General features: G+C 34.3%; 3 protein-coding genes across 4 annotated transcripts in view; 2 read left to right on the top strand and 1 right to left on the bottom strand.

The window, feature by feature from the left end:
• The first annotated feature begins 920 nt into the window (after positions 1–920).
• LOC130629719 (alpha-ketoglutarate-dependent dioxygenase alkB homolog 7, mitochondrial-like) lies at positions 921–3,923 on the top strand. Of its 2 annotated transcripts, XM_057443046.1 has the most exons (6): positions 921–1,448; positions 1,723–1,994; positions 2,251–2,393; positions 2,464–2,494; positions 2,632–2,756; positions 3,618–3,923. In XM_057443046.1, exons 1-6 carry the CDS (start codon positions 1,436–1,438, stop codon positions 3,733–3,735), a joined length of 702 nt encoding a protein of 233 aa, XP_057299029.1. In that variant the 5' UTR covers positions 921–1,435; the 3' UTR covers positions 3,736–3,923. The 2 variants fall into 2 exon arrangements, with proteins under 2 accessions (XP_057299029.1, XP_057299028.1); XM_057443045.1 differs by lacking the exon at positions 921–1,448 and having other exon boundaries at positions 1,466–1,994.
• A 143-nt stretch (positions 3,924–4,066) lies between these two features.
• Positions 4,067–15,848, top strand: LOC130629715 (uncharacterized). The gene is made up of 22 exons (XM_057443041.1): positions 4,067–4,198; positions 5,071–5,166; positions 5,397–5,479; positions 5,953–6,066; positions 6,484–6,615; positions 6,958–7,028; positions 7,351–7,412; positions 8,196–8,311; positions 8,618–8,810; positions 9,201–9,272; positions 9,814–9,944; positions 10,613–10,699; positions 10,987–11,133; positions 11,325–11,409; positions 11,848–12,029; positions 12,525–12,614; positions 12,876–13,079; positions 13,531–13,649; positions 14,408–14,542; positions 14,643–14,727; positions 14,918–15,038; positions 15,534–15,848. Exons 1-22 carry the CDS (start codon positions 4,153–4,155, stop codon positions 15,761–15,763), a joined length of 2,601 nt encoding a protein of 866 aa, XP_057299024.1. The 5' UTR covers positions 4,067–4,152; the 3' UTR covers positions 15,764–15,848.
• A 1,480-nt stretch (positions 15,849–17,328) lies between these two features.
• LOC130629721 (multiple PDZ domain protein-like) overlaps positions 17,329–25,924 on the bottom strand; it is a 30,421-nt gene continuing 21,825 nt past the window's right edge. Inside the window, exons 23-33 of the mRNA XM_057443047.1 lie at positions 25,533–25,607; positions 24,852–24,996; positions 24,290–24,462; positions 23,709–23,792; positions 23,214–23,331; positions 22,732–22,804; positions 22,150–22,297; positions 19,839–19,986; positions 18,873–19,072; positions 18,604–18,794; positions 17,329–17,856 (exon numbers count right to left, since the gene is read on the bottom strand). Coding sequence (XP_057299030.1) covers positions 17,583–17,856; positions 18,604–18,794; positions 18,873–19,072; positions 19,839–19,986; positions 22,150–22,297; positions 22,732–22,804; positions 23,214–23,331; positions 23,709–23,792; positions 24,290–24,462; positions 24,852–24,996; positions 25,533–25,607 — 1,629 coding nt within the window. The 3' untranslated portion in view covers positions 17,329–17,582. The remainder of the gene's footprint in view (positions 17,857–18,603; positions 18,795–18,872; positions 19,073–19,838; positions 19,987–22,149; positions 22,298–22,731; positions 22,805–23,213; positions 23,332–23,708; positions 23,793–24,289; positions 24,463–24,851; positions 24,997–25,532; positions 25,608–25,924) is intronic.

The following is a 25,924-nucleotide window of genomic DNA, read 5'->3' on the forward strand; positions in this document are numbered from 1 at the left end:
TCATGTTATCCAAAGAAATAAGTCTCAGGTAACGAAATGGGTCGAGTTAATAACGAATGTTCGAGTTATCCGGGGTTCGAGTTAACCGGAGTTTTTTATAAGGAAGTATTACGAAAGTTCAAGGGATCCACGGAAATGGGTTGAGATAATAATAATAATAATAATAATAATAATAATAATAATAATAATAATAATAATGTATATTTATAGTGGCAGTCCCCAGAATAATCTCTCAGCTTTTAGAAAGTTTCAGATTTTTTCCACTGGGGGCCACATATAATTTCGAGTTATCTGGTGTTCCATTGTCGTCCCCAGAATTCTTCGAGATTAAAACATCGAAAACTTCCGAGGTTTATCTTCATGAGCTCTGGGGTCGAGAATGCTGGTGTTCGAGTTTAACCGGGAGGCAACTGTATTTCTTTTTTAATTGGATTTATTCGACTTCCACGGCCGTTGTTTATATTTTCTGCCTACAGGAGTAAGTGCGCATGTAAATGGTCCCCCTCAACGCAAAAATCAAAACATTTTGCATGAAAAGTGGTCTATAAATGGAATCTAGGCACTCGCGGCAATCATCCTTTTTATTTCAAATCTGAACGCCTGAATATGTTTAAAAGCACCGGTATTTTCTCTGTAAACATAAAATTTTCTTTATTAATGTGTTTTCTTTTCCGTCAGCTATTACTTATGTAAAAATTCTGTCAAGAAAACAGCGGAATACCTCGGAAAGATCTTACAGGACAGAGGGTCGACCCTCTAGGGCTTGGATGAACATGTGTGCGGGACAGTACGCAGGATTGTAAACAAACATGGCGTTCCTGTTGCTTCGATTCTTTATATCGCTCAAATTAAATGACGTGACTTCCCACAATATAGCTACAGCATTTTGGCTAAATTTAAGGGAATACTATAACACATATTTATTTACTTAAGGTCTTTGTTGGGCAGAGATTTTAGGAATCTCTGTATACCTTCATTTGGAGTTTGAACATGTTGCAGGCAGGGAGTTGTGTGTCTGCCACAGCGCTGACCCTAATTGAGTTTGCGTATCTCAAAGAAAGCATTAAATACTCCAGGACTCCCCATCAAAGCCATGGTCCCTCCTGGAAATAATAGACAGGGTATATCCCTTGATATTTGTGAGGCTAGCCATGTAAGATATGCACATCCATCTAGCTACCTGTCTATAAATTTGCAAAAACAAGTTTTTAAAAAAGAATAATGCTAGCTATAAATTATATAAACTTTCATTTTTAATTACTTTAAACTTTATTTTATGTACAATTGCTGTTGTTTAAGAATTCTATAAACTTTATTGGTATTGACAAGATACGACAAGATCATCTCGCACATCTCATCTATCTATTATCTTTCAGCAATCAATAATTTTTTCTCTTGAAAACAAAGTTATAATCCATACAAGTTGTGTGTACATATGAAAGCTTGCTGTAAGTTGTATATACTGTATCATTCAAGCTGGTATGATATTCATTTTCCTTGATTGTATTTATGAAGGTATTTAGGGCCATATTATTACTGTGCTACAATGCATGTACACAATGTTAGTTTGTTATATGTTAGTTTTACTATGCCATCAAATAGCACAGCATGAAAGAGAAAAAATAAAAATACAGCCACAGATCACAAGAATTGTTTTTTATTCATTCAAGCGAGTTTAACGTATTTGAGGAGTTATTTAAATTTGTATGTTTTTCACAAAAGATATGTTAAAGCAGCCAAGAAGTATATTGAGGAACTACGAAATTTGTTGTCATGTTTTGAAACGAAGTTTGAAAAGTTACTCGGAACAACATGCAATAGTAAAGGCTAGAACTTTAGCTGATAATAATGCTGTAAAGAATGTAAAACGTCTACTAGATACAGATTTGATCCTATATTTAAATTATATAACTCGATCTGAGCAAGACGAACTAATGAAAGAAATTGATAAATTATTTCGTCGAAAGAAATATGAATATGATCATTGGGATGGGGTATGTAATGTACAGTTTGTTGAAGAAAATAGTTGTGATCATGCCTAAATAAACCGGCTTGGTGTGTAACAAACATCACATAATACATTGTTGTTGTCAAGAAGATTTCTTTCTAACTTAGAAGAAGTCTTACAAGATAATTTTACTTGCTAAACACATTAAAATAATGCTTAGTGTGACCTGTTATTAACCTGGCCTTAATTAAAAAATGTATTTAGAATTTAACTGGAATTGCATAAATGTATTTATTTTTAAGGCGATAACAGGGTTTAGAGAAACCGAAAAGACCAGATGGAATGCTCAAAACCAGGCTGTGTTAAATAGGATAAGAAGTACATGTTTTGGTGATGATGAAAAAATGATACCAGGTGTTCATGTGCTAGATCTTGCAAAAAATGGGTGGGTACCATATGCAATTGTCATTGTGACAATGTTAAGTATGACTTTGTAGCAAGTTTTTATTATTTAGATCTATTCACCCACATACAGACAGTGTAAAAGTAAGTAAGTATGTTTTTTTACTGATATGTGTTATATGTGTTAGCTATATATATGCCTGTATATATAATGAGAACACATGTTGATAAAATGTTACTATATTTTGTTATTTTTAGAAACTTCAACTTTTTCTTTTTAGTTCTGTGGCACAACAATAGCCGGATTAAGTTTATTATCATCTGCAGTTATGAGATATACGTCCACAAAATATGAAGATTTAACTGTGGATGTATTGCTTCCTGAATTCTCTGTGTATGTTATGAAGTACGTATTTTAGTGTTGTGTTTGTATAAATTTTGTCTTGATGTTTATATTTATGTTGATTTATTTAGGATGTACATAGTAACTTAGAAAATCTGTGGCACTAACGTTTATCATACACGAAAACATTGCGCTTGTATCTATAAACTTTGTTGCAAGCATTGACAAAATGTAGTAAAAAACACTTTTTGACCATGTGTATACAAACATTGGGATGAAGTTTATTAAGGATCTTGTTTTAGTAATTCACTAGATAAAAGGAAGTAATTTAATAAAATCCTAGCAATATCTAGATTTTGTAAAATATAAAGTAAGTAATTAGGTTAACAAAATTAAGGCCAGGTGCCCGGAAACTTTGATTTGTTAACCTTGAGGCCTATATACATAATAAATTGATAATATACACATAACAGTAGGAAGACGAAGAGACACAGCAAGTTTAGCTTCCATAAAAACAACACTACTGATTCGCATCTATTAAGTCAAAAATTGAAGTTTTTAAATGCTTGTATTTTGCTCAACATACATCATTGTTTGGAAATTCTATTTTTTATATAAATACTAATGTATTCCCTGTCTCGGAACGAAAAATTAAATGTTTTTTTTCCAAACCTTTGTTCCCCTTTAAGTTAACATAAATTGATCTTAATAAAACTAAGGAAGTGAATTGGCTCAGTTTGTATTGTGTTTATACAGAAGATTGTAACCTTTTATTGATAGATCTGGTGTCTTTACCTCAGAGGGTCCTAAGACCTTAGAAACTTTGTTGTGGATAAATATGTTTTGAATTGGTTGTTTTCAGGGCTTATATATTCTTGATGTATCCTTAAAAAATTATTATAATTATATACGTTTTCTTTATAGAAACACCTTTCGATATGATTTTAAACATGAATTACTTGGTGAGGATGACTCAAAATGGAACAATCAAGTTGTTCCACGAAACAGAAGAGTTTCGGTGTTGATGCGAAATGATTCTTAAACACAACAATGGAATGCAAATACATATCTTATATTAACTTTGTAATAAAAGCACTTTTATGACAAGTGTCAACTAGTTGCATAGAATTTGCCTTGGTGCCAGTTTTTATAATAATATTTTTTATTTCTTTACTATTTATAAAGAGTTCTTGTATACTAGAGATTGCAACTGTCTGTTTTTATAATCTGTATGCACATTATTCAAATTTGTCATCTCTATTTATTACTACGAGAGATATGAATGTAAGGCCGTATTATAAATCCCATTATATGTTTAAGGCCTCTTGCAAATTTCGACTCAAGTGATAGCATACGGTAAAGGTGGTATGTATTATGTGTTTCTTCTTTATTATTTAGAAAAATAACAAAAAAAAAATAAATAAGCACTTAAGAAAGAACTATCTGCGTCAAGAAAAAAATGTCATGTTTGGGATTTCTTTTGATTTTACTTCACATTATGTTGGGTAAGTAATTATGTTAACATCAGTCTTGCCTTTTAGCTTTTTTAATGAAATATTTAATCAGTCTTTTTTAACCAATACATTAGTTTCTTTTGTAACCAATTACATTAGTTTGTTATCTTATTTTGTTATTTTTGGCCTTCCTTTAAGTCAAAATTGTACAAAACAGCAACATGGTTTTTAAACAAAAAATAAAAATCAATTTTACATCTTTTATAATATTTTCTTTCTGCATAGTCTTACAAAAACAAACAAACAAACAAAAAAATACTTCGACCCTTTTGTTAAATTCAGGCTACTGTTTTGCAATAATAAATTTCTCATAATAGCCTATTCATATAGTAACTCCAATTCCAGAGCCTTTTTTCTCTCAATGTTGCTACAATACAAGCAATAAAATAAACAAAAACAAGGTTGTTTGTAACTGACTTTTAAGTAACTGCATTTGTGCAGCCCTTTTTTGTTGTGCATTATAAATCAAAACAGTCATTTATTCTTTGCAATAAAGCCCCTCACAATTTGATTTTAAATAATGTTTGAACTTGATGCATTCAAAACACCTTTTGTTTGATTGTATGGATTTAATTGTTAGAAAAATAAACTTCTACGCACTGACTGATTAATTGTTGATTTTTATTTTTGTATTCATCCGGCTTTAATCAGGGAATTAAAAATGTAATTAGCTTTTTTTCTGGAATACTATTTCACTGGGATTTTTCAATGCATGGAAACATTTTCTATGACTTTACACTTTTAAAATACCAAGAAAGATTAAGAAAATTATGTTATGCCAGAGTAGAATTTCCCCTGTAGAAATTATGCTGTTGTCAACTACCAGTGCTTTACATTTTTTTTACCCTAAATTTACCATTTAGCTATGGGTGTGCAGGTTCTCACTCGTCAAGAATACAAACAATATGTAAAAGAAGGACAATGGGAGACGCCAGCATGTATACTCTTCCATAGCAATGGTAAGACATTCAATTGGCAAATTTATATTTCGTGGTGTCTTATTTTTTCAATTATAATTGTTGTTTAATAATATAATTGATTTTTGCCGCCTATTAAAGCAAATTAGGTCTTTTTATTTTAATCTTTACTTTGCTTTACTTTGCAACAATCTTGAAGATAAGAAAAATAAAATCAATAATTTCTTCAAAGTCATTTAAAAATTTATTCGTAGAACAATTTTATTCATTAGAATCGCACATATTACGGAGGTATTCGAACATATTCATGAAAAAAAAGAATGACATCAAATTCTTTACAGTAGAGAAACACTTGGTAAGTGTTATTGTATGTTTTAGCATATTGAAGAAATTATTTGCAAAAGAAAAATTGCAGAATTAAAATTTGCGAATGAAAAACCTAGAAAATTGTGCAAATTACAGAATCGGAAAAAATTTGGAAATTTAAAATTGCAAATTGGTGATTTTATTTAGTGATCAATTTTATAGTAAGTTTGTGAAAAAATTGCGAATGAGTCAGAAATAAGTTGAAATTTAAAATATAAAAGCAAATGCTTGTCCATGTAAAATGTGCAATTTATGTTTGTGACTACAACACAAATTTCACCTTTTTATCTTCAACAATTTCTTCATAATTTAGAGACGAATAAAATATTGTAATAATTTTTGTATTAAAAAAAACTTTATAATAAAGATATCTGTATTCCGTTGAACATTTTCGCTTCCACCCCCCCCCCCCCCCCATCTCCTGGTTGCACTGGGCCTGAATCAATGTTTTTCTTTTTATAGATCAGTGATCAAAAAGTTTTCCCCTTTGCTAGATGTTATATTGGTCAAAGTACACAAAAGGATTTTGTGTTTAAAAACAAAAGGAAGGGATTTTTGAAATGGATAAACTCATTGGTTAGTATGTTATATTGATAACAGCTATATATTTTAAGACCAGGCCTGGCAAGAAAGCAACGCAATAAGAGATTAAATTTAATTTCATATGAAACTCCACTTTTTCCAAAAGTGTCTGGATTAAGGTAGAAATATATTATTGAACGGACAAATACCAATACTGTTTGACTTCTCTGAAATATCTTTGAATGTGAGACAACGGTTTTATGGCTATTGTGCCTAAGCTTTACAGTCAACGTTGTAGGCCAGCATATGTTGCTGTGTTTTTACTGAATTAAAACCATTGTTTACTCAATTAAAAATTAAAATCAGTGTTTTTTTTTAAAGTACGTTTTTGTCTTTATGAAATCTCTTAAATGTTTGCAACATGCCTAAAACATATTTTTCCATTGAATCAGTGCTAAATTTTTGTTATAGGATACTATCTTACCATACAAACTGCTGATGGATCCTAACCTTGAGAAGTTGTCGGTCAAAGATGATGTTTTTATGCTTGTGATGATACCTGGAATTTTTAACTTTGAAAGTTCCGAGAAGCTATTAAAAGAGGTAAACTTTCCCGACATGCATTTTTAATTTACCCAAGATGCGTCTTTAGTTTATTTCGTTTTCGGTATTTTACTTCTATTTTTATCCTTTTTATGATTTACTAGTTTTCTTTCAAAAAAATGATAAATGCTCATTAATGCTTTTGTTTTTAATGTTGAAGTCAAAGAGACCTGTGTTTTGATGCAGAAACGAATCACCATCAATATGTCAATTGTGTAAAATTCTTGATTAGAATTATATACAACAACAAATTATGATTTTAACTAATATTTGGATATCCAACGACACCATCATCAGACGAATCACTTCCTTAGCCTACATTAAGCTGTATGTATACTTTAGGTGATGGAGAGTAATGATGGCAGCCTAAAAGTTGACGCATACATGGTCCCACCAGACACTGAATGTGAAAGGTAGCATGCAGAGGAATACTTTTTCATGTCTAAATTTAAATTTTTGACAAAAAGTGTGACTTACTATCATAACAAATATTAATCTCATTAAAAAAAGTTTTATTAGGTGCTAAATAAGCACCTACCCCATCCAACCTATTTCCTCCGTTGATCTATCAGGACCTCCCTTTGTTGTGTATAAGCAAATTTTATTACATTATCATCATTGGGATTAAAATAAATATATATATTACAGAATGTGTTTACAAACCCAACCCAACAAAAATTTCTTCTTTTAATGCCCCCTTTAAGCATTAATAACCGGTGCACTTTATATTTACAGAAAGTTGTTTAAAAAACAGATGGTCTCAATATTCCCATCCGGATTGTTGTTCCATAGAAACAGTGAGTTGACTTATTGATTTATTGTAAACGTAGTTTCGTTAATTTTAAAACTTCCTTACACACTTTTCAATTAAAGGCGTTAAAAGAGAGAACAAAATTTGTTTATAAAACAGTGTGTATATTGCATTTTTAAATTTTTGTTTCGATTTTTTTGAAGGTGACTTCTTTTTCGTGAAAGCTGAAGCATAAGGCCTTTTTCATATAGTGTAAGCCTTCACTGTAATTAACTAATTTATTGGCCTCGTTCATGCAGCCGTTATAATAAGGTGACTGCCAGGTCTTAAAAACCTTCAGACCAGGTGGCCTTGCTTGCCAAGCTTGAGTATCTGTCATTTTCTAGAGAGAAACCTTGAAAGCCTATGACAAACTGTCTCTTGTGTTTCCCGCCTACAAATATGAACATTGTACATGTCCTTTTTACGTTAGTTTTGTTTGTGTTTCGGAATTTTATGTGTGTGTTTGAAAGTTTAAACATTAGTCGAAAGCAATGGAAAGCAATGATTTGTTGGTACCAGTTTCAGACCACAGAATTGCTGGCAAACATTGACCCCAAATAGTACTTCACAATACATAATATGTTATATATAAGCAAACATGTTGTTATCCTACGTTACAGATACATATGAACAGTTTTTGTTAAATATTTATGCATATTGCACGAATATTTTAAGACTGAAATAGAATTTGCCATAAGTATATTGAGTCAGAAATAAGGTCACACTGTCGCTATGAAAAAGAATGTTTGGTAGAAATTATAGCAAACCTGATTATTTTTTCTTCTAGGAGCTCACAAACGCGCTGAACTTGTTAAAGAATTTGTTGGCTCACACGAAGTCACTGCAGTGTTTATAAAGCTGTATTTACTTGTGGAGAAAATGAAATTGCTCGTTGTGTCTGCAGTAAGTACTATGCTAAACACTTGTTTTTGTTGCTTTTTGGGGGGTAAAGTGGAAACCAGGAATAAAGATGGGTTTGTAGCATCATTTGAAAAAGTTGTACAATTTTGGGTCACCAGTTCTTATTGTTGTGTTGTGTTTTATTTATTTATTTATTTATTTTGTTTTGTTTTTTGTGTGGCAGTATATTTGGGATGGCAATAAGAATGTAAGAGCCCGCAGAACTATGAAGCTGATTTAAGGATGTGTTCTTTGTCACGTTTTCTGAATTTTACCGAATGTGTATTCCGTGTCGTTGTTAAATTTCAGGAGCAGTTCGAGCTCTATACAAACTTCAAACATTACGTCGAATCACCCATTTTATTGTATATATACTCATCACAATCTGAGAGCTCGTACGTAGGACTTCACGCTTTTCACCGCACGTTGTCGGAATTTTCAATGAAGAAAAGAGCTGTTCAGTTTGGTATATTTGATATATCTGAACGCCTTAATGGTCATGGTATGGCTAATTTTGACTAATTTTAATTGGTTAATTTGCTGTTTGTTTACTTGATTGGTTGTTTAATTGATTGATTGGTTGTTTGATTGGTTGTAATGATTAATTGTTTGGTATTTGTTTGTTTATTCTATTTGTACTTGTGTTTCATCGTCTGTAGATAGTTTCTCCACACGTAAATTAACCCCTCACTCGTATGACATGTATAGGGGTTGAAGAGGACAATCGCTGTCCAATAAAAGGTTAACTCACCATATAAGAATACGAAGCTCCATCCACATAATTATTTATATGTATTATTTTCTGCTTAGTGGGTTTATTTGATATATGTGTTGTGTGTGCCAGATACACATGTCGCCTCCTTTGTTTAAATTTACCCTTCCTTGTTTTTAGCGTTGGAGAGAAATGTTAAAGTGTCTGTGTCTTCGATTCCGTTTGTTTTGTGTGTTTACCAACATGGAAAAGGTATGTGACTGGCGAAAAAATGTTTGCCGTCTTCTTTATTTCGACGTAGTATGAGGCCATATTCAAAATAAAGTTATCATAGTAACATAAGTTTTTAGTCAGTTGGAATCATCATATAATGGCCTCGTTTCCATCAACTCGCCTTTATGTATTTTACCTTGACTGAAAAAATAGAATAGTTACGAATATACTTGTTGATGTAAGATTATATTGACTTGAGCATTACATAGCGGCATGCTATTTTTAAGGATGTTTTAAGAGCTTTGCAGATTTTGTAGGGGGGGGGGGATTGTTAAATTTTTTTTCGACAATTTGCCCCCCCCCCCCCTACCCCTTCTTATTTTTTAATTAAATTTTTCTGCCCCCACCATTCTTTTTTCACTTTTTGGTCTTTCAGAGTACGAGACGGACAATTTATTCATCTTACAGCGAATGTGTACAAGACTGAAGTTTATTGCACACTTTGAATTGTTTTCTCTTCCTGTAAAGAATCAGTCTTCTTATGAAACAGGTTACAAAGCCATGTTATTTAATTATTTAGGTTCCAGTAAAATCAGACAAAATTCCATGAAAGATAACTCCATTCCTACAATACATGCAGTGGAATTATTTCTTCAAACACTTCAGCTGATGCCTTCGTTGAAGAGGAAAGGGATTCCACATTTTGAGATGGTATTTATGTACTTCCATTTTTCTTTTTGCTTAAATTTAAACTATGAGATGGAGAGCACGTCATATCGGGTGGCTAAATGTTCTCTGGTTGTGGTAATGGACTTAAAAAGCCACTTTTTTAAACTTGTTTTTGGATTTTTTTAAAATTCAGGATTTTGACGCTACTATTCCAGGTTACTCTATCTTCTCCAACGAATAACTGGTAAACACGTGAAAATGGAATTTTATATTATTTGGTTTTCCTGTCTCTTGGCTTACTACTTTGGCCCATGGCCTTCATCAATATAAAATAAAAATAGTTCTGTTGACCACTTTATTTTAATTGCAGGTCCCATTTTGTCTGTCTTTCTAGAAACTTAAAACATCTTTATATATTAAATCAAAAATTTTAAATTAGGGTAACAATTTTGATCTACCCCACCTGAAATGATTTCTTCAACACGGGAACACTTTTGTGAGATTTGAAAAATGTTATTAAAGCTTTCTTCACAGGTACTAGTGGTAAAAATTTGTGTGGGATTTTTGATTGACATAGATTGTTAATTCCCTAAAAACGGAATTACCAGTTGCTAATGCAAATTTCGGGATAAAAATCGGGAAAGAAGTTTCTGGACAAACTTCCCGTAAAATGTATTGTTTCAAGAATTTACGATAGAATTTTTCTTTAGTGTGCATCAAACATTACTGATGTTTGTATGGCTGGGGATGAATTCAATGCAGAAAACATTGTCGTAGAGAAAACAAGAAAAATAAAGGTATTAAAAACAAAAAATAATGTTCGTCTTTTATATTTTGAAGTTGCTACGTATGGTTTTTTAAAGTTACGACATGATTTTCCTCCATTCTCATCTATTTTAATATTTTTCAGAATGGATTTTAGCTATGATTAACATAAGTTGTAGAGTCACAAAAAAGCAGGGATCAGAGATTGTTTTAGATTCGTTCTTCTCTGCAATACCAGTTTTAAATAGCAAAGAAAAAATAGTAAAATGCTATCCATCCAACCTGGGAGAAGAGTAAAAAAATCTACTTTGCTTTATAGACACGTGCTGTAAAGCGAAGAAGTAAATCTGGAGAACTTCGGTATATGACTGAAAAAATGTGGAATAGAATATTCGCAACTGAAAAACCATCAAAATATCATTTTTCTAAACGTGAAAATGTTTTCTCAGAAAGCAGATTGTTGTTGGTATGTCGTTTAGTTCTCCAAACGTTAATTAAAGCCCTGTTTACACGTCGTAGCTTTTTTAGATTTTATTTTCTACATGGTTTTAAAAGTCAAACGAAGTCAAAGAATGTGAAAGCAAATTTTTACCCTAGTTTATAGTTTTGTGCATAATCTGTTGCTGTGAAAGGGACACCTTAATTTTATTTCTCCAGGTCATTTTCATTCGCGAGGGTTGTTCATTCTGCGATATTGCTATGTCAGAGTTTCGAAGAGTGGCAAAAGAAGTTGCTTACTTACGTAAGTTGTTGTGTTGAGGATTACATATGTAGTGTGTTGTATGAATGAATGAATGAATGAATGAGTGGTTGAGTGAATGAATGAATGAATGAGTGGTTGAATGAATGAATGAGTGAATGAATGAATGAGTGGTTGACTGAATGAATAAATGAATGGATGGAGGAAAAAATGAATGAATGAATTATTAAATAAATGAACGGACGATTGTAAGAAGGAATAAATGTGCTTAAATTGTATCTACAAAGAAGCATATTCCTTTTTCTCATCCCTTGTACATACTTTTTACTCTTAAAGAGTACTCTTTATTGTTACTGCACGAATTCTCTCAAATGTTTAAGCCTATCTGCTATTTTATGACAACGTAGCATCTGTCTTAGTATCCCCTGTTCGAAAGTTGGGTTAAGTTTGTAAACAAATTTATCATTTTAAATGTTTCAGCGAATTTATCCGTGTACCTAATGAACTGCACAGAAAACACACTGCGATGCAAGCAGCTCTCCATCACTGGCTTTCCAACATTACTTTTGTTTCGAGTGGTTTCAGCTTATGAACACAAGCAGTGTCTGCCAGCTGAATATTTCCTTCAACCTGCTGTTACTGATTACCATGGAAACTTCGAGGTATTTTGCGTTAACGAAACTCGCGCTTTTTTTGTAGGTTTCAGTGGTAGTGCTGTGTGATCTGGGTTTTATATGTTTCTTGCGCTGTGGAGTAAAGAGGGGCGTATCTCCTGGTATAATCAAAGCAAGAAACTGTGTCGTTTAGCTTCAGGTTATATATGCTACACTCTTTAGTCTATGTTGAAATTCACGAAAGAAATTACGCACTTTGATTAGTAGTAAGTTAAGTTTTCTAATCAAGCAGTTAAATTTGATTGGTTAAAATTTTAATTATTTACAAGTGAAATTTCCCTTTACAAGTGAAATTTCCAAAGTCACTCTCCCAAAAAAACTATTTAGACCTTGAAGCCCCAGGGCTGAAAGAACCAGCGAATGTCGCTAAAAGAAAAAGCTAGACTTAATTTTTGACTTCCAGCTAACTTTTTCTTTTATTACAAACTGTTAAAAGAAGTACGAAATATCGTAGATGTACAAAACATCGTTCTTTTTGTTTAGGCTGATGAAATTTTAACATGGTTATCTGCTTCCACCCTGCCAGTGATTACTTTTCCAGAGGCGCAACAAAATATTTCGGCAGAATGGAAGGTGAGATTCTGGTAGTAAGTTACTCAACTTCATTGGGATCTGATTAGAGATATATTGTTTTTTTTTCTTTGATCACAATACGAAGTACAACTTAAGAGACTCGTCAAACACGGAGCGTTGATGTGAAATAGAGACTCCCGTGATTGTGCGGAAAAGAAGATTTGGATGTCCAGCTTTAAACCCTGGAACTAAAATTAAAGACGGTTGAAAAAAATAGAATTTAGGCAAAAAAAATTTAAAAAGTCATTTTTGTTTCTGTAGGAACGAAATATCCGTTTAAAAGCGAGGCTGTTTTCCAAAGCATTCGCGTCGAGATACCTCCCTCGGAGTATTAACAATAAGTTGCTGCCGTTAAAATGTTTCCTTGTGATGTGCGAATTACTGTATGCGCAAGTCTCCTGCGTTGGTCTGCCTGAAGACAACACTCTCCTCCACAGAGATGAAAAAGAACTCGTGGTGTCTTCGGTAGGTGATTTATTTTAGTTTTTCAGTCTTCTTTTAAATACCAGTGAAGGGCTGTGTCATTTTAAAGTAGCTGTTACTTAGATGGAAAATTCGTTGCTAGTTCGTATGGCTATATAGTAAATAATTAGCAGTTAGCTAGATTGAGTATTTCGGTATTTCTTCACAATTTCCTTTCTTTTTTAAAGATATGCGTTGTTCTTAAAATAACACTGAATGCAGTGGTCGACAAACCAATCAACTGATTACAATCGCGTGTACTTTGGTCTTTTCTGAACTTTTCCGAGCGATGCTATTACTGATTTAAGGTTTTTAATTCATCGTATGACTAGTAAATAGCTATCTCAAAGATCTTCTCGCGTTCACTACGCCAGTCGAACTGAAGCCTAGAAAAAAAACGGTTAAACCAAGCGTTAAAGGGGGTATATAATATATCCTGTTAAATCATTTTTAGGTTGAGTTTGAAAGACGGGATGGTGCAAATGTTATGTTGTTCAAAACTGGTGTTCCAATGAAGAGAAGTCTCACTGAGGAGGAGAGCGCAGGAAGCTCATTCTTCCATCACACTCACAGGTCAGTTGCCGTCCAAACTCTTTGATAAGTCGGCAAGCTTATTAATTGGTTACAGGTTTAACGCTTTTTTTATAAGCAATACAAAATTTTAGCTCAGCTTAATACTGCTTAAATTTCTGTTACTTAAAGTTTTCTTGTTGACTAACAACCTAAAAAAAAATCAAATTCACGTGTTTGCGTGCTTAGGCTAATGCACCAATAGAAATCAAGCTTACGTTTAAATACTAAGCTAGCGGTCATACAAAACTTATGACTGTTATAATAAGAAATGTCTTCGAAGTTATTGCAGTTGGCTGTAGAATATGCTTGTATAAAAAGTGTGATTAGGCTTTGATGTACTGCCTGTAGCTGTTGTAAATTTATTTCTTCAGTCAATTGAACAAGTCGGACTTATATCAGTTACAATAAAAATAATTTATTATTGTTTGATTAATTAATAAACCCGACGATTTACTCGCATGATACGGCAACGCCCTAAAATTTTTACTCAAATCACTCAAAAACAAGGAGCTGCAGAAAGAATTTTTATTTTCGCCTAAAGGCGCGGGCAATATAAGCGCATCTAGTAACTGTCGGGCGGTAATGGCTGCAGGATTTTGAAACTGTATACGACGCTTTTCACCAATCTCCTCCCCAGAACATCTTTCCTGCTAACTGCATATCAGAAAATAAAAAAGCCCCAAATGTCATGTGTCCTTACCATTCAGAAAATTTGGTGATAAATATGGCTCATCTTTTTCGAATGATTTTATTATTAGGTACAACATATCGTCAACTTTTCGATGCGAAGATAATCATGTGAAGTGTGACCACATTATGATGGAATTCATAAATGACCATGCTCACATGCCCGTCACTCATATCAATACTGGGATGTTTCACTCACATCAAAAGTACGTGAAACCACAGTTGTTTTACAGGCGACAATACTATTTATATATATCTTTGTTTTATTTTAAATTTTTAACCAATTAATTTTTATATTTGTTTTAGAGGTAACAGTTATTTGGGTAAAAAGCCCATTTTAATGTCGTTGGCACATTCTAAGAACATCACGCAGCATTCGAAGTTCTACCAGGTTTCTCAATTTATTTTGTGTTTAAACCAAGCTGACCAACTATTTTTAATGCTACAATTTGTTACAAAAGTCTATACACAAAAATTATTTTCATGAATACAGCTAAAAAGTAACAGTTTTTTCAGCTCTTGCTAAAGCCACTTGCAAACACGATTGAGCGGAAATTTATTTAGCCATTTCTCTATTTTAGCAATTGTATGACGTGGCAGTAAAATTGTACAAAGATGTCAACGTAGCTGTACTTGATGTTGATCAGCATCCTCATTGGGCGAATTTATTTGTACCACGTGGATACTATAGCCAATCATATGGTGAGCGCTTATGTTTTGTTTTTTTTTCAGCTTTTCCGCGCTGCGGCGATACGTTTTTCAAAGTATATGGCATTTTGCTGCTTGAACTCCAGGTAGCATAGTGAAAAACTGAGAGGATTATTAGGACAAGCAATAAAAAAACGCTGTTTCTCTCTACCTTGCACGTGCCTTTCAACGTCCAAAACGGAGTAAAGATCTTAGGTCATTGGCTAAGGTCTAAATTTTTAAATGGTACAAAATTTTACGGACGACCCCCTAGACCCTCAGTTGTGCGGATTGTTCTATTTGGAAAGTGCAACTGACGCATTTTCGACGTTGTTTACCTAGCCTGCGCATCTGCAAAAGTTTTGCAGAGTATAGCAATAAACGATAACTTTCACAGTATGCGCTCCAGTTTTCTGAGTAATTTCCTCAATGTTTAAATTGAGTGGAAATATGTTGTGGATATACATAATTTTTCTAATTTTGATAGAAGTAAATTGGGTTTATGTTTAGCTTCGAACGATGACTTTAAGTTGCATCGGTACCCTCGCTTTTGTTTGATTGATATCGACGATCATCGGCACGCCGCATTTTATCCCACAATAGAAGAAGACGGTAAGGGCAGAATAAAAATCGCGCATGCGCATATAACAGGTACGATCAACGTGAACGAACTCATTGCTTTTGTAAACAAATATTTTTCCAATCGTTCTGTCGTTACCATGGAAACAGAGCATTTCTAAAATCGAATTACTTTTGTATATTTTGATTCTGTAATTTATTACTTTTTGTATATTGTGTGATTTACATATTTATTAACTCCTGTGAGGTTTTTACGTTCAATGTTTTTCACTGTGTGTGTTTAAGAGTACGATTTATTCATCGCGCCTGCACGCAGCGCGTCTGCCATGTTTTATAGATGTAGCTATAATTCCCAATGTGTAACTGTTGATGCTTCAAAGAAGAAAAACCCATTATTAATCCCCGCCGTCTGTGTTTAAAACGATAGCCCGGTTGCTATTTTGTGTACTATGGGCGATAATTTGAGGACCCGAATATTTATAGCGGATGATGCAGTGAAATTTTCTACGGATTAAATTTTTTTGGAAGAAAATCTGGCGGGGATTTGACAAACATCCGCCAAATTAAATTCCCGCCAAAAGTAACTCCTTTTTTTCCCTATCAGCTTAAAAACACTGAATTTACGTATTTCAGATGTAAAAGAGGAATCTTGTATTTTTAAAATTAAGCCCAATTTATGTAGTACGATGAGACAGTTGTTTTCCTTGTTGTTGCTTGCCACTCTGTGATCTTTATCTGTGACCATAAATAAACAACTATTAGCTAAAGTTGTTCTCTTCATCCTAAGTTTGTTGTTGGTAGCTCAAAGAGCGTCAAATAAAGGCACAAACCTAATAACTGTTCTTAAAACTAGTTCTACGCGTTTTCCACCAACAAAGCAAACGGTAATTATTTGTATCAGTGAAAAAAATCTTGGACATCTTGAACAAAAATATTAAGACGAATGCAGTTTTTTCTCATTTTTCAAATATGGAGAAAAGTGTCAAACAGTCAATGCGCTGAAGCCGACACGCTGCAAAGTCGCTACTTTTGCGCATACGTAGGCCAGGAAGACAGCGTTGACAAGAAACATTCTCTAGCACGTCCAATTACCAAAATAATCCACGTCTAGGACCGCGATGTATCCAAAATTGGTGAAAAATGGTCTGCTGACGTCAGCAACAATTAGCAGATTTTAAAACTTTGAACTTAACCAAATAGCCTAACTCCATTTTGAACATTGACAAGTTCAAAATGTGCGAATCTAATGTAGAAATAGCCTACGCAATCACTTGTAGCGTCGAACTTCAAAATTAGCTTTCTTGCCTCTACATATTTTTGACAAAAATAAAAGCTATTGAATAATCGTTTCATGTGTTAATTTCATGTGTTACGTTACACAAACAAAGTCAATAACTGCGGCTAAACTGTATTATTTTTTACCTATTTTTACCTAAATAAGAAGCCACTTATTTTTCCCCAACAAGTGTCTTACTTGTTTTTAACCCCCTGCGACATGAGGCTAATAATTAAACTTGAAAATCTTCAAATTAGAATATCGAAGATAACATGCTCTACTTAATTTCGACCTTAAATCTTATTGTTGCGTTTAGCACCAACTTAGCTTAAAAGGACTCAATATAAGTGCCAACTTAGTGCATCTTTTACAAGCTAAGTGATCACTCGTACTAGGTGTGCTTAAGGTTTGAGAACTCCACCGTAGACGTAACAAAACTAAACGCACGCCTACTGTATAAAAATGTTCAAAAGATTTATTTCTCAGTATATACAAAACAGTTTAAATATTACACCACAATACCTCAGGTAGTTGCGACATATCAGGATTATTATATGCAAAAGCAATAAAGCTGAAAGCAAATATCGAATCGTGTGACACCATTTGAAAGCTAAAGCAAAGAACTTCTCGGATTTTAAGATAAATAAAAAAATATATAAAATCTATTAAAATTTAAACATTCGATTTCGCGCTAGCAGTTCGCATCAGGTTGAAGATAAAACAGTCAGTTTTATAACACCTTTGCTTTTCTTTAGAATGTTCACAGCTGCATCATGGGATACACCCTCCAGCGTTTGGTCATTTACTGCTAATATTTGATCGCCTCGCTTTAGTCTTTTGTCTTTCGCGGCTGCTCCTTTTTCGAACACGGTTTTTACGTAAATAGGTAAGTCGCCATGAGGTGAACCATATCCGCCAACTATACTAAAACCAAGTCCTTCTGTGCCACGCTCCAGGTGGATAATTTTTACTTGAGCTCTAAGGAGTAACAAAGCAGAACGTAGTAATATTTTCATATGGACAGTCAGACCTGTACATAGTGGGAAATTAGAAAGTAGGAAAAAGATTTTTCTAGGTAGTAATAAGTGCAGAGTTAAACGTGTACGCCTGCATAACAAAGAATAGTAACAGGCTATTTAATATTTACGGAATGCTAAATTTACGTTTTTGGAACCACCCACCCCCACCCCCTCCCCCTCGTTTTTATTTCACACCCCTAATAGTTATGTCACAATAACCACCCCAAATCTTCTTGACACTTTCTATTCAAGACGTCATTTTTTATTTTGTAAAAACGAAATCAAAACAAACTTGCAATATGATTACCTAGTCGAATGTTTAGCGTTCAAATGTAACACTACAGTACGATCTACATTACGGAAAAATACGGAGAAAATGAAAGCTAAAACGCTTCTATCGCAAATAATTAACCGTGACGTCACACAGCGACATCGAGTACTACCCACCGTCACGCTGCATCACGAAAAACGGGAAGAACTAAGTCCCCCCCCCCACCGGGGCTAAACTCGAAATTACTGATCAAGGCGAAAAGTAGCGTGTATGAAGGCTTAAAAGAACCAAACTAAATCATTAAAAAAAATTCAATGCCAAATGGTTACCACAAGAAACAAATTACATTTATGCGAAATTCTAAATACTTACTTATAGGGAATACACAGTTCCTTTTAAGGAATGCATAGCTCATTTTAGGAAATGCATACTTACTTGAAAGGAATGCTGTCATCCGACCCTGCGCCTGATGATTGTTGAGAGAGTACGATTTTTTGATTTGAAAGAAGATTAGGTATGGGCGATTTTACTTTAGAACGTGGAGAGACAGCTGCAGGGTGGCCCTCCTCAACGATAGGGCGGTTAATGAACAACACCACACGCCCCTTGCATTGTGATAGGAACGCCTATGTACAGAAGGAAAATGTGTCAAATACTTTCATCGTCAGCACAAAATAACGCATGTGTAACAACTACAATACTACCTGAGCTTCAGCTAAATCTTGGAGCGCAGTTCCATTAACTGTTAGAACACGATCTCCTATTCTTAGCGGTGCTTTACCAGCGGCCGAGCCGGGTTGGATGTAGGATATAGAAAGGCTTCCTGCTGGACCAGCAGTGAGGCTCAAACCAAGCGTTTCTTTTGTTGATTTGTAAAATTCAACGAGCCTGCCTCCAGGTTCGCCTACAAAAAGACAATAGATTTGACTTAAAGGAGATATATAACATGATTCTTTCCATTCTTCACAAAATAAACATTTGATGATATAAAATGCTGAAAAATTTAAACGTCATAGGATTTAACGTCCTTTCTTTGACGACGCCGGATTGACGTTTAGCGCATTTTATTCGATATAATAAATCACCCTAAAGGTCATATATAACACGAGCTCTAAGCATTTTTATCATTGCCTATCGCGGCTCGTTCTAATTCAGCTGTTTAAAATAGGAGGAATAGTTACAACAGTCACACAACAGTTGTACATTAATCACTGTTACCATTTTTAATGAAAACACATGTACAACAAAGTGACGCAAAGATGTTGTGGAGAATATTCTGTAGAAATCTCCACATTTACTGACTAAAATGGAACCGACCTTTCTGTTGAAGGTGCTGATGTATCTATTCGGTATAATACAAGGCAGAGTTTAGAATGTTCTCTACCCTTCGAATCTTGAACACTTCTTGCAGTAAAAAAAGGGGTCATTGATGAGATGTTGCACAAGAGATGTTGCACGAAAAAAGTTGTCATCTTTAAAACTTTTGTACGGTAGTTACTGAAACCGACCTTGAGACGGATAAAGAGGTTCAGCAGATAAGACCCCTGTTATGTGGGGGAGTTCACTCAATCCGGATAAAAACCTAATTAATGTGGGAAAGATTACTTCCCATGTGCAGAATTTTTAATTTTTCTAATAGAAAGCAACGCGAGAAAGCAAGCCGAACTCACCTGTTAACTTGGTTGAACCTTTAATAGACGGAACGAGAGAAATCATCGACTCATCCGTTTGTCCTTCAGTGGCTTTTGTTTTCGCTCTCCCTCGCGTTGATGCTCCCTTCAAACGGGATATATCTAATGATGTCAAACCTTGTACTCTCTAGGAGAAAGTTGTAGAAGACATGAGACAACCACAGAAACCTCACCAGGGCGTTAAAACACCATTACATACATGCGGAGAAATTAAAAACACATATAGCTAGATAGCGATAAAAATAATTAAGTCGAGACAAATTTATGAAATATAAACGTCCGGACGATTTCTTTTAAAACAAATCGAAAAGAGATATAAGTCTACTAAAAAAATTAAAAACAAAAACACATTCAACAAATCAAAAGTATGTGATTTATTCAAAATTTAAACAAGTAAAGCAAAATGAAATCCAAGCAAACAAAAAATATATATACAATAGATTTTTTTATGACGATAAAAAAGTGATAATCTCGACGTTATATTCTATATATTTCCCTTCTCGTAAATGTAACATCTCACGCGCCAAAAATGATGATATAACGAATCATTTAATTCCTCATGATGACAAAGACTTTCAAAACATTTCGCAACAAAAACAATATCAACCAGAAATCGTTAGAAAATGGAAGCACTTATCAGAAGCTTATCTAAAACAGGAAGTTTTCACGTCACATGAAAACAAAAACAAAAAAAAAACACTTCCGGGGCTTTTTCTACAGGTACTACTCGATCACCAATCTAAAAGTTATAGCTGGGAAGTGTACAAATCTTTTAAAACAATCGGAAAGAAATTTCTAAAGCAATACAAATCAAGCTTATCTTCCACAAGCAACCCAAGAATATATTTTCAAGGCTTGTTTTATTTCTAAATACAGCTTAATAACTATTTTCTTTTTTGTTTTTGTTCTTAAATATCGATTTGTTTTTCGATGACCGTCACTTACATCGAAACCACAAATGTAATTACTTTTTTGTTTTCTATCTAGAAATAATTACTCAACGTATTAAAAAAATAACAAACATGAGATGACGTGCAAATAAATACCAGGCGTTAGATGACGTGTAAATATGGCGGAAATAGCTTGTGACGCATGCGATGTTTATTTTTTATGCAACACTATCAAATCATTAAAAATGCAGCAACAACAAAATTTGCTTACTGTATTTTTAAACCATTTTAACTATATTTTTTTAATATTTCTTTATATATATCTAATAAATCTTTTCGTGTTTTTTCCAATATAAACTTCTCTTCGTTTTATATTGTCTTTGAAAGTCAACAAAGTGTAAAATTATTCACTGGAATGATTTCTTCAAAGAAAGCAGCTATATAGTAATTTGTCGACAATTTTCTTCTCATTAAAGTTATAAACATTTTAATTACTCTATTAAGGACAAGGTTTAATCGCTAATTAAGAGAATGACTTCTTGTTAGTAGAAGAAATAATGAAGCAAGTTTTATTTTTTTTAGGGGCTTTCGAAAAATTTTTTCGGGCCCCGTTAGCGGGATATCGCCGCTAAGGGGGGGGGGGGGAGAAGTCTGAAGCTTGAAAAAGAAATCCGCTAAGAATTGAGAAATTTTAAAAATTTGTTCGTGGCCTGAACATTCTTCATCGTTGGTGAGCATAATTCCTCTTTTCATCAATTCGGATAACTTTATCTACAAAACACGCCCCTGAGCCTTCCAAAAATTTATCCGAATGTGTGTATTTCACAGACGGAAATCCGCTAAAAGAGGGGGGAGGGGGTCTGAATATTAGCGGCGATATCCCGCTAACGAAGCCCGAAAAAATTTTTCTAGGGCCCCTTAATGCGAACTATAGTGAGCTGAAAAATATTTTGAATAGGCGAGCCTAAAAAATGTTTGGAGAAGCGAGAAATAAAGCTATAATCATACATCACCTTAAAATGAAAGCTTATGTTTTATTATTGTTTATTACTTTAAATTACGCGTAAAGAGAAGGCGTTTGAGATAAAGAGAGCAGTCCGGTGTTAGTCTTCAAGTACCAATAACAATTAGTAAGAAGAGGCTTTGCTATCGTATCTATCAACTATCGATGGTAAAGTAGTAGCTTACTCCGGGTTGTAACGAATGACAGAGATTTAGGGTTCGATTCCGAAGGGGGGCGTGGCCTAACTTTTGTGATTTAGGCCAAAAATCGCGAAATTGCGAAATTTTCCTTTTAAATTTTCTTTCTTTAAAATACAGTCACAGTTATTTCCGCTGTTAAAAAATAAATTTTTTTTGAACAGTTACATGAGTTATTATCAAGAGAATAAAATTAGTACCTTTAAAGTTAACGCTCCTTTCTCTTGCGAAGCAGTTTTCAGGTCTTCTCCATTCACAGCTAAAATTTGATCTCCATGCGCGAGCATACCACACGAGTCGGCTACGCTTCCCTTCACCACATCCGAGATGAATACTCCCGTGTCGTTCCTACAATCAAAGCAGTCACAAGATCGACAGCAAATAAATTATTTTCGTATATTATCATGAGGTAGGAGGGTCACATCAATCTTCTCTTTTTATCGATAATATCCGTAGTAAATCAAACGGACAAAAATTTGAGGACCGGCGAACCCGTGGATTTTTTTTGCAGGTTATAACAGCTACTGTCTATAATAATATACCGTATTTTGTGTGTTCAGAATAGCTGGTCAAAGTTTTATGCGCTCTGCTGAGTAATTCAGTTCTATTGAGGGTTCACTGAATAGGGGTACGGGAAATATGAACGCTGTGGATTCTCCCCTGGAATTCCAACTAATCTCTATAATAATAGTCGTATCCCGTGGTGTGTTCAAAAAGACACAGCTCTGAGTAAACGCCAGTTCATCTGCTTCATTTATTGAGAAAAAAGATAAAATACATACCTGCCAACGATACTAAGTCCCAGGCCTCCAGACGTCGGTTTTTCAAGTTGTACATTAAAATAATCGAATGCGTCTAAAAAAAAGGAAAACTGAATAAACAAATGTAAACTCCCCCTGCAATTACGCCTGCATTCATCAACCTGTAGGTAAGCATTTTTATTTACGTCTACGAAGGAGAACCGTGCATGGAGGCTTGCGTAAAAAACACACTAAAAATTTGTTCTTTACACTCACAACAATACTCTCAGCTTGTGTACAAGGAACACGAGAGAAAATTTTATTATAAATAAAAAAATAAAAAATAAAATATGACTACAAAGAGCGGTGAAACTCGATACGTGAAATTAAAATACCGGAATATATAAAAACCTTACGTCAGAGAAAACTCTCTTACAATTACAGTAAATCCCGCTGAGAAATAAGACTGAAAAATCACGCATCAAAGAAATCCAACAGCTTCACGCATAGGAAAATGTTCTTACCTTGGTCTTGATAATTCAAATCACTTCTTAGAAGAACCAATCGCACGACAGGCCCACCACTTTGCAGAGCTTTCACAGCCATCTCGTGTGTAGCTGCTCTCATATCGTAATCGTTCACCTAAACACATGCAACTAACAAGATTGAAAAGCGAAAAACGTGAAAAGAAAGATTGCGCTAATGTACCAACTTTTACAAAATGTTTACAACGAAGAGATAAAATAATTAAAATCATTGCGAATAATCACGTTCATGCGTCAATTAGCTAATTGTTAGTTAATTATGATCCAATTGGGCTTCTTTTAAGACAAGGATTAGCCATGAATTATGGTCAAAAATCTGAATGCGTCAAAGGGACTGTAAGCTTCTTACGCTTTGCATTCTCAGATTATCAGAAAATAAATTCTTTCCCACCACTTTAACTTACTTTTGTGTGAGCTATTAAGAAATTAAAAAACAGATTATTTCGTCCTCTTTTGCAAGTAAAGAGATCCCACCTTGAGAATTTGATCGCCCGACCATAACCTTCCATCGTCGAAAGCTGCACCATCTTTGTAAACTTCATCAATAAAAACATTAAGCTAAAAAATACAAAATAACTCAATGCGTTAGTTAAGATTGCTCACACCAGAAGCTGAGCGTTCTATGCGGTTGTATTACGCCATAAGCTGGGCCTTCTACGCCGTTGTATCACGCCATAAGCTGAGCCTTCTACGCCGTTGTATTAAGCCAGAAGCTGAGCCTTCTACGCCGTTGTATTACGCCAGAAGCTGGGCTTTTTACGGCATTGTATTACGCCAGAAGCTGAGCCTTCTACGCCTTTGTATTACGCCAGAAGCTGAGCCTTCTACGCCGTTGTATTACGCCAGAAGCTGAGCCTTCTACGCCGTTGTATTACGCCAGAAGCTGAGCCTTCTACGCCGTTGTATTACGCCAGAAGCTGAGCCTTCAACGCCGTTGTATTACGCCAGAAGCTGGGATTTTTACGGCATTGTATTACGCCATAAGCTGGGCCTTCTACACCGTTGTATTACTAATTTAAAAAAGAGAAAAACAACAGAACAGCAATATAACAAACCATTGGCGTGTCCACACCACCCACTACAGATATTCCTAAGCCTTTGTCTCCTTTGTTGATTTGAATGCTGGTAGGGTTGCCCATTATAATGGGATTCTTCACTGATACCTCTTCCAATTCATTAACTGGGTCAAGAACACGAATTGGGGATAGAATTGGGGGAGATATCGAATCTAAAAAAGATGAATATATCCACACGTTTGATATGTCGAAGTCAGTCAGCAGACGATAGTTGGTTACAGCGTAACATCAAGTGATCAACGTTTCCCTTGAACTTAAAGCTCGTGTATAAATCTTTTACTTGGCAAATCTTACACCGAACAACTTCTACGTTTACGATTTAATTAAAAGTTGGAGCACAAGAGGGACCGAACCTTACCAATACACACAAACAATTTTTTATCGTGTGCCACAAAATACAGCAGCAGATCACATCAACACAAAAAATATCCAGTTAAAAAACATTGCTCTTTACCCGCCACACAGGAACAATGTAGTACGCAGTCGTATTACTTCATAAGAAGAAGAAAAAAATTTATCTAAGAACCTTCGTGTAACTTACGGATGCTATCGACTGTCGTGTTACGTTGCACGTTACTCGCAGAAGAGGTTTCTGCTTCTGCTTCGTTCTCTGAGAGTGGCACTTCGATTTCTCGCGTGACCTTGAGGACGACCTGTCCCTCGGATGAGCGAATAATACTTACAGCCTAATAACGAAATATGATATGATTACAAATAAAATAAATTTTCCTAAGTCCTTTTACTTTAGCAAATGAATTACTCAAAATGAAGTTTCCGCGAAAAATGATAATAGACGTCATTCGCGAAATTTTTACGAAATTACCTTTGAAAAATAAAAAACAATTATTTCCGTTCAATATATAATCAATATACATTGTGCTCCAGTGTATCCACCAATTCAAACGCTATTAACTCGAACATCCACAATTCGAACGCCATTAACTCAAACATCCGCTATTTCGAACAAATTTCTTTGCCTCTTGATTTATGAAACTCTATATTGCATCTGCTTTAGGTAATTTAAACAATTTTCCGATTCTTTGCGTATCCGAATTAGCGGCACAATGCATACAACTTATTAAACATTGTTCGCATTGCTTATAATTCAAGAGAAAAAAAAGTGATGGCTCAGGTAAAATTACAAACGTCGAACTCGACCAAACTTATGTATCCCGATTTTCCCCGATTTCTCCCGCTTCAACTATACACCCTTGTTACTTACTTCAGTTTGTGATTTTCCAAGCAACAGATTATTGTTGATGGAAAGGAGTTGATCTCCAACGCGCAGTCTTCCATCCTAAATAAACTCAACAAATTATATAAACAACAAGAACAAAAAAACTGATATGATCGAACTTAATTCCCTGGTAACCACAGTCAATTAACACAACAGAGAGTTCGGTTCAGATAATTGATGTATTTTAAAAACAAAAAAATCTTTTATTCAATTTAAATACGAGTTGGTTCAATAAAACTTTTTCTACAGAATTTAAAAACACGTGTTCTTTCCTGACACAATTTTGTGTTACTGAATCCATGCTAACATTGCACAATTAGGACAAATGACAATCTACGCATCCTGACACGAAATAATACGCACACACAAGAATCATA

Source organism: Hydractinia symbiolongicarpus, chromosome 2 (genome assembly GCF_029227915.1).
Source record: "Hydractinia symbiolongicarpus strain clone_291-10 chromosome 2, HSymV2.1, whole genome shotgun sequence".
Lineage (NCBI taxonomy): Eukaryota > Metazoa > Cnidaria > Hydrozoa > Anthoathecata > Hydractiniidae > Hydractinia > Hydractinia symbiolongicarpus.

What these genes read in the sequence shown, in the direction of transcription:
- LOC130629719 (XM_057443045.1), top strand. Translation starts at nt 1,707, where the DNA reads ATGTTTTTCACAAAAGATATGTTAAAGCAGCCAAGAAGTATATTGAGG. An exon ending in CACATACAGACAGTGTAAAA is followed by an intron (nt 2,495 to 2,631) that starts GTAAGTAAGTAT and finishes TTTTCTTTTTAG; the next exon opens with TTCTGTGGCACAACAATAGC. An exon ending in TTCTCTGTGTATGTTATGAA is followed by an intron (nt 2,757 to 3,617) that starts GTACGTATTTTA and finishes TTTTCTTTATAG; the next exon opens with AAACACCTTTCGATATGATT.
- LOC130629715 (XM_057443041.1), top strand. Translation starts at nt 4,153, where the DNA reads ATGTCATGTTTGGGATTTCTTTTGATTTTACTTCACATTATGTTGG. An exon ending in CCAGACACTGAATGTGAAAG is followed by an intron (nt 7,029 to 7,350) that starts GTAGCATGCAGA and finishes TTATATTTACAG; the next exon opens with AAAGTTGTTTAAAAAACAGA. An exon ending in TGAACGCCTTAATGGTCATG is followed by an intron (nt 8,811 to 9,200) that starts GTATGGCTAATT and finishes CCTTGTTTTTAG; the next exon opens with CGTTGGAGAGAAATGTTAAA.